At 45.3% G+C, this 12,339-nt stretch overlaps 1 protein-coding gene across 1 annotated transcript; it reads left to right on the top strand.

The window, feature by feature from the left end:
• Positions 1 to 585: 585 nt before the first annotated feature.
• Positions 586 to 12,039, top strand: CALM1 (calmodulin 1). Its single transcript, XM_068682969.1, has 6 exons — positions 586 to 786; positions 3,427 to 3,457; positions 4,319 to 4,462; positions 6,780 to 6,886; positions 8,301 to 8,436; positions 8,668 to 12,039. Exons 1-6 carry the CDS (start codon positions 784 to 786, stop codon positions 8,694 to 8,696), a joined length of 450 nt encoding a protein of 149 aa, XP_068539070.1. The 5' UTR covers positions 586 to 783; the 3' UTR covers positions 8,697 to 12,039.
• Positions 12,040 to 12,339: the final 300 nt, after the last annotated feature.

The raw sequence follows: 12,339 nt of genomic DNA, 5'->3' as shown, positions 1-12,339 counted from the left end.
GGAGGAGGCAGACCAGGCCTGCTGCCCCTCATGTGCTGCCAAGGGGCCCAAGTGACACGTCAGTCGCCTGGTTCTGGATGGGTTGTACCGAGCGCTGGGTTTTGGTGCTTGACAAAAACCCTAAAGATTAAAGGTGCTCGCTTCAGAGCCGCACAACACCTCTCCAGCCTATTCCGTGCCCCCTGCTCGCCCAGGTTTCCCCCAAAAAACACGCTTGGGCAACGCACCCCCGGCACCCAGCTGCTGCCCCCGGGGATGGGGAAATCGGGGAAAAAATAAGAAAAACGGGGAAGAAAGGGGAAAAAACAGGGGAAAAACGTCCCCGAGCCGCCGGGACCCCCGGGGGGCGCCGGGCAGGGAAGGGGGCTCGGGGTGCGCGGGCTGCCCGCAGCACGGCCCCCGGGGCCGCTCTTACCTCGGGGGCACGAGGGGCGCGGGGCCGGGATGGGGCGGGGGGGGGGGGGGCCGTGGGGGTGCCCCCTCCGCGCCCCGTCTCCCGCAGCGGGCGGGCGGGGAGGGGCGGGGAGGGGCGGGCGGCGGAGGGGGCAGGGCCGCTCGCCGCAGTCACCCTCACACGGAGCGCGCCGGGGAGGGGAGAAAAAGGCCCCGCTCCGGCGGAGGGATACAGCGCCATATATAGCGGCACGGCGCAGCCGCGCACCCCCAGCACTCCTCGCCGCCGCCGCGCCGGGCAGCAGCAGCAGCAGCAGCAGCAGCAGGAGGAGCAGCAGCAGCCGCCGCCGCCGCTCGTGGTCGCGCAGTTCGTGCCGCCGCCGCCGCGCCATGGTAGGTAGCGCGGCCGCCCGCAGCGCCGGGGGCTGGCTGAGGAGACGGGCGGCCGAGCCGGGCTGTCCCCGGGGAGGGCTGCGGCGCGGGGGCGGCGGGAGGCCGCGGAGCTAATGCCGTGCCGGGCACCCCGTCCGTCCTCCCTCCCTCCCTCCCTTCCTTCCCTTCCCCCCGTCCCTGCCCTGCTCCCTGCCGCCGCTTCCTTCTCCCCGCGGCGCCGCCCGCCCCGCCTCGCCCTCCGGAAAGGGCCGGGAGCCGCTCCCCGGGGCCGCGGCTCTGCCCCGCTGCGCCCCGGCCCCGGCCGCAGTGCGCACCGAGGGGGGGGTGGAGGGGGGAGAGAGAGACCGCGCTGCGGCTGCTGCGCCCCCCCCCCCCCCCCCCCCCATTCCTCCCCGGTACCGTCCCCAAAAACGCAGCCGGGCTGCCCGCATTACATCATGTCTCCTCCTCTTCCTCCCTGCCTCCCGCCGCCTGGCCCCGGCTGCGGGGGTTGGGGGGGCAGCCGAGCCTCACCCCCCCCCCCCCCCCCCCCCCCCCGCCTCCCTTCCAGCCCCCGGGGGCAGGGGATGGGGGGGGATTGGGGCAGGGGATGGGGCATCGGGGCAGGGGGAGCCGCTGCCTTCCCCGCCCGGGGGAGGGAGGGAGGGGAAGGGGAGGGGAAGGGAAGCGGGGCCGCAGTGCAGCACTGCCCGCCGGGCACGGCGCCTGTTGCGCCCCGCGCTGCCCGCCCGGCCCCAGCCCCGGGGGTGGCAGCCTGGGGCTGGGGGGCTTCGGGGGCAGCCCCCCGGCCGGGGGGGGTGGAGGGCTGGGGGTTATATTTTTTTATTATTATTTTTTATTTATTTTTTGAGGGGGGGAGTGGGCTGCTCTCTCGTCGCTTCCTGGCCATCTGGGTGTCGCTCCGTGCTGCCTCCCCGCCGGGACACGGCTCGGTGGCGGGGCAGGGCGGGGTGGCAGCCCCAGCCCCGGGCACCTTTGTCCCCCAGCACAGCGCTGGTGGCCGCCTGCAGCGAGCCGAGCCCCGAGGACAGCTCCGGCGCTGCCGTTTCTTGGTGTGACGCCGGTTTTTGGAGGCATCCGGAGCCCCGAGACACGGGGCAGAAAGCCGGTGCTGCCGGGTGAGGGTTTTGCCGAGGTGTGGCTCCGTTTCCTGTTCTGCAGGGCATTTGGTCTGTTATGTAAATTGCTTAGATGATCTTTAAGGGAAGCCTCATCTTTGCTGGAAAATCGTGAAAAGAGTGGGAGGTCAAGCTGGATTTTTGAAGACGTTTTCTACAGTCTTTTAGCACGACTTAAGAAATGTGAATTTGGTTTTTTAACTGCAAGCACTATTTTCTTACCCCCCCCCTCCCCCCCCCCCATACATGTGGGGAGCTGTTTAATCATTACACATAGACATGAAACACTAAATCTAAAGCTGGAACCTAAATACTGATGATGTCTGTATGTCACTTAACACATCCAACAAGCTTCCAACCCTGTTGTTCACCTGTGCAGGGCTTGACAGATCATGTAGCCTGTTAATTCTCCATTGCATTTGTTGCCCTTTGCTGTAGTTACCTGGCTTTTATGTTTGAGATTAATGGTATTTTTAGGACAAAAGGGTTGCAAGATGCCTGCTTCCTTTGACCAACAGCATAATTTTTTTGTATTGGTAAAAGCTTTTCAAAAAAGGGAGTCTTATAGGAGCTGGTATTTTATGTTATCAAATATCCATATCTAGATAACAAAAATTCAATTTTAGGCTTGTTTTGTTGTTAATGATGAGAGAAATACATGATTTTTGTGAAGAACCAGCTATCTTAGCCCAATCAATGGAGGCTCTTGCGATGCCCTATCCGTACAGAAAGGGGAGATTTCTGGAAGGATGCGGTCGGCACAGCTGAGCTCTGGAGGAGCGCGTTGAGTTGCCCGCTGCGCAGTGCACCTCTGGCTGCAGCCTCCTGGTGTGCAGAAGGTCACAGGCGAGCGCTTTAAATCTTGGTGTTAGAAGGATGTGCACTGTGGTTTGTGCCTCGCTGGGAGGCATCTTAAGGTGCTGGGCTGAATGGGGGAATAATGTGATGCTTAAACTGGTGTTTTCTTGTCGGGTGGTGAAAATCTCTGATACTGAGCAGCATTTCCTCCTGTTACAGCACGGTCCTGTGTGTTAGGCTTACTGGAGGCTGCTGGCTGGACTGCGCTGTGGGGTTGGGCTGCTGTAGCGTTAGATCACTAGGTGGCACACTTGCCGTTAGCCCACTGATGTGCAAATACCCCCACGCTCGGTTAGGGTCACTGTACTTCTGGAAGTGACATCTGATGTGATGCGAGACTCTAAGCATGTCATTAAGGATTTCATGCCTTTCTGATCAATTACAAGGAGCCTGCCTTGTGTCCTTCGCCTGACCAAATCGGGTTCTTTGAGCCAAAGGATGGCATATTGTTCTGAATGGGCAGTTCTGGAACATGCTAGTTCTCTGCTTTTGGGAACAGCTGCATTGTGTAGGGGAGTGGAATCCCTTCTTGCAGAGGGAGAATTCCAGGGGTTGAAAGTGTCTTTGTAATGGTAATAATAAATCTCTGCTAAGTTTGAAGGAAGGGCCTTGTGGCTTGACACAGAGGTAAACATTATTCTAAAATATTCTATTCTTCGTGTAGGCTGATCAGCTGACTGAAGAACAGATTGCTGGTAAGTGTCTTAATGATACATACTTTTTGGCTAATTCCTTGTGACTGAAAGAAAATATCTCAAACATAATGGAATCATCTTTTTTTTCTCTACAATTTCAAATCTATACTAACAATTATTTAAAAAAAAAATCAAAAGCACTCCCTTTTATAAAGTTCTGGAATACTATTGGTATGTTCTGTTTCAATGTGGGCTGCAGATTATCTGAGCCAAGTGTTTCTACATTTCTTGCAAACAAGTAATTGCTTGAATTTTCAGTGAACTTCTTAGAGCCAAGGCAGAACTAAATCTTTTTTTCAGGTGAAGATAAACTTGAAGTGAAACAGAAAAAAGTAAACCTACAACTGATTTATTACCTGTTAACACAAGCGTTTATTTAAATAACTTCTAATATTGTCTAACTCAAACTGGTTGAGAGAATAGTATTTGACCTTGTGGAGACCAGTCACACCCACTTGAGGTTGACACTAATTCTTATGTCTGCTGCCTTGTGTTGCCATTTACCACTTATTTTTATTCCTGTAAGTTTGTTAATGGTGAATGGGTGAGCTGTTGGGTTCCCTGGCTTATCCCAAACAGCTGCAATTTGTGCTGCAACAGTAATTCAAGCAACACGATGTTGAAATGCATTCACATTGCAATATTATGTTAGTACATGGAAACTTAGGTCATGTGGCTGTGCAGATTTTGTTGGTACTGTAACTATTTCTACTAATATTTGAAAAAAAAAATTCTGCCAACACACAGGCAAGTTAAATGTTTCCCAAAATCTTACCAGACGTCTTTCACTGGAATGCATTTTTGTATGCAGTTTTCTTAGCTGGTGATGTCACTAAACAATGGCGCTGTTTCTGCCTCTAGAGTTCAAGGAAGCCTTTTCCCTATTTGACAAGGATGGTGATGGTACTATCACAACAAAAGAACTGGGAACTGTCATGAGGTCGTTGGGTCAAAATCCAACAGAAGCAGAATTGCAGGATATGATCAACGAGGTAGATGCTGATGGTAAGTGTTAGAAGGATAGTTCTTAGTGTTGTAAATCATTCTGTGTATGCCCTCCACACTATATAAAGGTGTTATGATGAGCTCAAAATAAAGTTTAGAAATACTGGATAGAAACTATATTCGGGGGCATCTGTTATTTTGCTTGTTCTCTGCACAGCAAAGATGCCAGCTGCTGAAGTGAGAATCTTAAAGTAAAAAGATGGGCAGAGGCAAAGTTATGCTATTCGTCTTTAATATTTTATGGGTTCCAAGCTTCCTATTGCTATTCAGCTTACCCTGACCTGCATTTAACCTGTGTTTCTACCTAGCTTTTCCACGCATGTTTTGTCAGCCCTTGCTATTCTTAATAGCTGTATTAAGGTCTGGTTCTGTTTAAGGTTGAAGATGTGATTACAATGGAATAACGCTGAACTCAAGAGTTGGAAATGCAACACGGAGAGCATGCGTAGCATAGTCTAATGTAGTGTATTAGATCACTGGTAGATAGGGGGAGCAATTGGAGGCTGTCACTTGGAAAAGCAGGAAAGCCTTCTTGCATCGAAGTTGACCAGAATGGTTCATGTGGATGCCAGAAAGGATGTATGCAGTTTTTCTCTGGGACTCTGCTCAGGCTAGCAGTTACAGAAAGGAAAAGCTTGCTCTGCTTGGTGGTGTCAATGTTTTGATCTCTTACATTGGTGGATAGTGACTTTTCTGCGATACTCTGAAGAATGAAAAGTATATTGGCAAGGCTGTGGATTATCAGTTTGTTAATCAAAACTACTTTTGTGAAAGTGTAAGTTAAACTTAATTGCCAACTAATTTGGATGCAGGTACTGAACCTTCTTAATACTCAGGGTTTGCAGTGATATGTAGAGGTTGTGTATAGTGGCTTCTCCAGGCTGTTCTGCAGTGTTCATAGAATCATAGAATGGTTTGGGTTGGAAGGGACCTTAAAGATGACCCAGTTCCAACCCCCCTGCCATGGGCAGGGACACTTCCCACCAGACCAGGTTGCATGAAGCCCCATCCAGCCTGGCCTTGAACACCTCCAGTGATGGGGCATCCACAGCTTCTCTGGGTGACCTATTCCAGTGCCTCACCACCCTCAGAGTGAAGAATTTCTTCCTTTATATCAAATAAAAATCTACTTTCATTCAGTTTAAAGCCATGTTGCACTGGTAGATTAAAATTGGAAGTAGAGTGAGGACTTGAGATACGTATGTCCTGCCCATATGTTTAAATTTGCTTCACAGCAGAATGCTTTGCTAATATTCTGCACGTTCATTGAGAATTTTCTGAAGCTGTGTGTAAGACCTGTCTTCTGACTTAGCTGGTAGATGAAGTTGGCCATGATGATAAATAGCTCCATATGTCTTAATCTGGGATCCCTAAACTGCAAAGCTTTTCTTAATGATGCAGTTAAATGAATGCAGTTTAAATTTACCCAGTGAGTTTGCATGTTTCCCTGGGGCAAAAGGTAGATCTTAGCAACACGGTGAATGCTTAATGCTTTGTTTTGGCATGTAGGGATAGATCATGACTATGCTAACCTACTTTGTGTAGCTTGAAAGAACTTTTGCTTCTTTAACCATACTCATCTGTTTCTTATTATTTATAAGCTTTGAGCAGCCTCAAGTTTGAGTCTTTACTTTAAACTAGAACTTAATCTTATGGATGAGGCCTGAACACTGGTGGGGATTTTCAGTTTTGCGGTGCAAAACACTATGGTTATCAGAAATAACAAATGAAAGTTTTTCTTATGTCAGTTGTTTGCAGATACTTCTTGGACCTTAAAGTTGTGTATTACTTCTGTGGTATACAATGTAGGCTGATAAAAATTGATTTTGAACAAGTATTTATGAACAGTGTGATGAAGAACTTTCTCAAATTTTAGATGTCATGGAGTTGTAGTGCCAGCTTTAATGTATTTGCTTCTGGAATCTCCCACAGTATTTGTTAGATTGTAAACAAGTTAAGTGATTAGTTTTGGAGACTGGTTTTAAGTAAAGGTGAACCTTATCAAATCTTACCTGTTAACCTGCGAATATCAGACTGATATTTTATGTGCAACTTGGGTGGGCAATGGTATGGCTTGATTTGGAAAGAAAGCAGCAGTTGACTTTGTGCTGAAACACTGGGGTGGAAGTGGCTGTTGCACATTGTAAAAGCAAACAGGCAATGGTTATGAGTTAAGGAAAACATATGGTTCTTCTATAGGAATAGGTTAGAGAGTACCTGTCAGTCTGATTCTTGTCACTGGCTAAATTAAAGGCCAGATTCTTTTGTGCTCAAAACAAGCATGGAAGTTTAATTTTGGAAGTTTGTTTCCATTAAGGCAATGGCACTATCGACTTTCCTGAATTCTTAACCATGATGGCCAGAAAAATGAAGGACACAGACAGCGAGGAAGAAATCCGTGAGGCATTCCGAGTCTTTGACAAGGTATTCTTGGATCTTCAAATATTCCTTAGAAGCAGTAATGATGCTTATCTTTTCCTCTGTGTTCTCTCATCTTGTCTGAAAGGAAAAACCTCATAGCAGAGGCAGGAGAATTTGTAGCAGAGCAGGCCCTGTTCTATGGCAGAGCAGGCTGGTTGTATCCACTTATACAGCAGTGCTAAACTTGAGGCTTTTCCAGGAAGAAAACTTTCTGGCCTTTTAAGAGCAGATATGAGCAGAACTAGATGCTTGCAGGGTGAAGGGGTCTTGTACAGAAGATTACAAAAATACCTTTTGATTTTGGGGAATTACAGAAATATTCGCGTGGGTGTGCAAGGTATTATGAAAGCTTCTGAAGCTGTCACCGGTATTTACAGGCACAAGGGGTGCCTGTAATAGACAAGGCAGCATGTTGTCTTAAACATGCAGGCTTTGAAGTTACTTTCAGGAAAACTTGAGCTCAACTCCCACCTTCATTAAAGTTAACCTAGGTGTACATGGTAAAAGTTCTGACGAGCTATTTTTAGAACAGGGGTTCCCCTCTTTGGATTGTTTGGGTATGACAGTTACTACAAGAGACCTGTGCTGTACAGTGGCTGGTGCAGCTGCTAAGCTAATGCATATGCATGCCTGGAAGGTCTCTTTCCAATTTTTGTGGAAAAAGAGCCAGTCTCTGGTCCTTTGCTGGAAGGTGTTTTAGAGCAGATGTTTGTTTATTTAGTACTTCCCCCAGTTTATTTTTGCAGACTAGGTTGGTGAGTGGTGGCAGATGTGACACCATCTAAGCTCCTGCTCTAAGTTAGTGTGTTCTTCGTGTAGACAGAAGACAATCCCTGAAATGGCTAGATATCAGAACTTAGAGCATATATAACTAATGGAATGCTGACTTAAAATTGTTACTCTTTTTGCCACTATTCTTGTCACAACTGCTTATGAGTGAAATTAAAGTGTTTTCTTTGAAGGTGTGATTTGTTCTAGATCTTATATAAGAAGCCTAACTTAGCTGCCCACAGTCTGATTATAGAAGCAGTGTTTTCATGGAATCGAAAGCTGACTTTATACTTGCTGGTGGGGAACTAGTCCTTTAGTTGCTTAGGCAGCAGAGAAACGAAAGCACTTTTTCTAACAATCTTTCAAAAATAAAATCAAGAAGCATTAAAATACCTTATAACAGCTGTGAATCTAGCATACAGTTACTCTTACAGTACAATAATTAGAGAAGATTTTGTTGGGAAGCATGTTTCATAAGGTGATAGGACTGATCCACACTGTAGGGGTACGCAGTGTACTGGATCTGTATGTCTGTCCTATGAGCTATAAGGCTAGTTTAAAAGCAGTCCCTAGAAACCTAGGTGTAGTTTCAGAGTAGATCAGTGTCAGTATTGTTGATCATAATCTTGTGAAACTTTCCCTGCAGGATGGCAATGGTTATATCAGTGCGGCAGAGCTACGTCATGTTATGACAAACTTAGGAGAAAAGCTAACAGATGAAGAAGTAGACGAAATGATCAGAGAAGCAGACATTGATGGGGATGGGCAAGTCAACTATGAAGGTAAAACAGCTTATCTTGACTCATACTCGTTATTCACGTTGAGTGAAGGTGTACTGAATAGGCCATCATTTTCTAGTATTTGGAGACACAGTTTACTCAGTTGTCCACTTCTGTGGAGGAGAATCTAACTTTCACTGCATCTAATGTTTGTTATGCCAAGTATGCTTAAGATTTATATGATAGTTGAAAGTACTCCAGAGACGATAAATCAGTGACTTTTTGTCTTTTCAGAATTCGTACAGATGATGACTGCAAAGTGAAGAGACCTCCTTTACACCTTTTTTCCTCTAGAAGAATCAAATTGAATCTTTTACTTACCTCTTGCAAAAAAAATGTTCATTTATTCATTCTGTTTCTGTATAGCAAAACTGAATGTCAAAATACCTTCTGTCCACAAACTGCATGTAATGGTTGGTGGTCCTGTCCCCAAAAGATCAAGTTAAACATCAGTTTTACAATATAAATAATTGTACTACCTTGAAAATAAAAAAAAAAAAAGGAAGCACTTAGTGAACTCAAAAGTTCCATTTGCTAATGACTATTACACTGTTTGGGCTGGCCAGTTTTTCATGCATGCAGCTTGACAATTGAGCACAGTCAGACATTTGTATAAAAAGGAAAAAAACAACCTAAAAGATCCACTCTTTTCTTCAACAGTGGATTCTAGATCAATTTGTAGTATAAATTGTCATAGCTGGTTTACTTTAAAATTGGTTTATACCTCAGGATGGTATGCAGCAAAAATGGTTGAAGGATGCAAAACTTAGAGAAAATGCCCTAAAGGTTGAATGGTTCTCCTGTACGTAGCAGTGTGCTCCAAAAAATACGATGATCTTAACTATGGATGGCATGTCTGTGTTAAAATATTGGTTTAACATTGTCTGCATTGCACTATAGTGAAACGGGTGTCGGCTGTTACCGTTCACAAAATTTTTAAAAGAAACCTTCACCAAGGGAGCATCTTTGGACTCTCATATTTTTAAAACCTTCTGTACCATGACTTGGAGCTGGCGGAGTAGCCTGTGGACTTCAGCACAACTATCAACATTGCTGTTCAAGACATTACAATTTATGTCCATTCCAAGTTGTAAATGCTAGTCTTTTTTTCCAATAAAAGACCATTAACTTAAAGGTGGTGTTAAATGCTTTGTAAAGCTAAAATATATATATAATTGAGATAATAAACCAAAAAAGCAGTAGGAGGGAAGCGTTTCTATGAATGACTTGCTGCTAAATTATAATGCACATGTATGCAATAAGTTATCCCCTATCTTTTCGAGATGGCAAGAACTGACCTCCTGTAACCCAAGACCTTTGCTATAAATAAATGAACTTGTGCTTGCCTTTCATATTACGACAATGTTAATTTAGTTGGTCTCAAAGTCGTGTAATGCTGACTCGTCAACTATCAGCAGAGAAGTAACACCTCATTTCACTAAAGTGGAGAGCTTTCAGCATGCATGTCGATACTGGGGGAACATGGATAGATTGCGATGTTTTTTTTTGACAGGTTATAGAAACCAGTTGGAGCACTTAAACAGCATGGACTTCATAGATATCTATGATTCTCAAACATGCCAAAAATGCATTTCTCTACCCACAGAAAGAAATGGACATTTCTCTTACAATGTTTAGAAAACAAAAGCCTTTTTGGAAACTGGGGCTATTATGTCTTGACTATCTTCTCAAACACTTGCATGAATTTTATGGGGTGGAGAAGAGGACTAGGGTTAATTTAAAAACAGTCTTGTTACTTCTGCTTTGCATGCACTAGCAATGCTTAGTCATTCCAGGTCTTTGAGTAAGTGTTCTCTGATCCTTCAGCTTCCCCATGAATGAGTAGCAAAGCAGCTGTGTTCACTCTTCTTTGTTTTGGAAGAATGCTTTTTTTTTTTTTTAATAGCAGAGCCTCCATGTGGAAGGCTTTTATGCTTGGGAGGGAGGGACTACAGCTTTGTTACTTGACTGTAAGTCTGTTTCCAAATATAACTGGAGCTGCAAACCTTAATTGCTTAATTGCCTTTGGTTCTGGAGAGTATTGATACTATCTCTTGAGAGAGATGCAAGTCTCCATTCATCCTGTCTAACTGAGGTGCCTGTGTTAAGAACTTGGTTGCTTGAAACGCAGCCTCACTCGGTGGGGGTAAAGAGATGCCTCCAGAAGGCAATCGAGACTATCTGCCTTCAGTGATTTGTTTTTTACTTTTTATTCCTGGTTGTTGCTGGGGGGAGTTCTGGGTGACTAGGTACCCAGACACCTTAACCAAGTGCCTGAAAGTTAGATGGGCTGAATCTAGGCAGTTGTTCAGATCTCTAGTTGTAAAGGCTTTTGCTATGGCTGCGTATGCTGTCATAACAAACTGGCTGCTGTGATGAGAATGCCTGACTGCCACTTGAAAGTAGAGCCTTGCATGGCAGCTGCAGACTGCTTCTTTGGCAGTGCCCGAGAGTGGCTGCCCTGAGTCTGTAGACCAGCTTTGAACAAGAATGTACTGAGGGACAGGCAAGGTAGGAGCAAGGGTTGCTGCTCTCAACTAATTACTTCTGCCTGAGTGTGCAGAGATCTCGTCTAGTAGGTAAATGCTTCTTACCATCTATCTGTCATTCACTCACGGTTGGTAGGGTAGTTCATTTAAGAACAGCTGCTTTTAGCTTATTCAGTGTGCTCTGTGCTTGCTAGCAAAGAGACCTCATTCCTGCAAGAGGTTCTTGGCTTGATTAGAAATTGTCTGGCAGTGTGCAGTGTTGGTATGCCCTGTAACTGAATCTGCCTGGAGGTATCTAATTATTAACTGACTTCAGTACCACATCAACCTCGAGTAAATGTATCCTCTGTACAGGACTTTAGCTCTGTTCCTTTCCGCATAGTGAATATCTAGAGAAATGAAACACTGTCATCAAGGACTTTTTTTCTTTTTTTTTTTTCTTTTTGTGGGTGTGTGCGTGTGGCTTTGGCTTTTTCCAAATGTGAAAGTGTGGGCTGGATACACTTGGTGCATGGCTTAGAAACATGGGACTGGAAAGAACTTCCTGGGTCATCAGATCCAGTCCCCTGCTATTGCAGGCAACCGTGTCATATAATCCTTTTAATAAACTGATCAAGCTTAACCACCTGCTTGTAAGTGGCTTGTTTTCATGGAAGTTCTGTAACTCATGTTGCTCTCAACTGATGCAAGTAATATATGAAATATGAAGTTAATCAAAAGGTCCTCCAGCTTAGCTTCAGGTTTATCATTACACTTATTTAACTGAATTTCTCGACCATGTTTTTCTTTGCACAACACTCAGGAAAGTGTTGAATATTTACACCCCCTTGTTATGAATAAGAGTTGGTGTGCTTATTTTTTTTAATGGAAAAGATGGATGTCTGGCTTGTTGAAACTTGTTAGATATGTTAATTGTCAAGGCAAGAAACAATTGAGTTGTATTTGATACATAAATTTAAGGCTAGATTATACATAACCATTTTTAAAATACATCAACTTGCAGTGTAGTTTTATATTTAATACTGAAATTGTACTGCTAAAGTTTAAACTGCTGTTAATCATATTCCTCTTCTGATCATAATGAAAAAATAAAGGGTAAGAAAATGCTTAACATAGATTATTCATTATCATGCTTATTTTATTAACTCAGGCACACACATCCCGAAGCGTCTCCAGGTGCGGGGCATTTGTTTTGTTTGGTGGGGTGGGGAAAAGGGGAGGAGGGGGGTTACTGATGTGATAATGGGAGACTCTCATTCCCACAATTTGTCCCACTTCTGCAGCTTCAGAAACTGATGCTGTCAAGAATCGATGAAGTTAGCCTACACCTTACTGATGCATTAAATGTGCGCGTGGGTGCAGGTCTGACCTGTGGGTACTGCACAGTGCTGCTGCTGACAGTCCCCGTGCCCTGCAC

The sequence above is a fragment of the Anas acuta genome, chromosome 5 (assembly GCF_963932015.1).
Source record: "Anas acuta chromosome 5, bAnaAcu1.1, whole genome shotgun sequence".
Taxonomy (NCBI): domain Eukaryota; kingdom Metazoa; phylum Chordata; class Aves; order Anseriformes; family Anatidae; genus Anas; species Anas acuta.
Note: the sequence above shows the minus strand (reverse complement) of the source record. Positions and strands in the feature narration are given on the sequence as shown.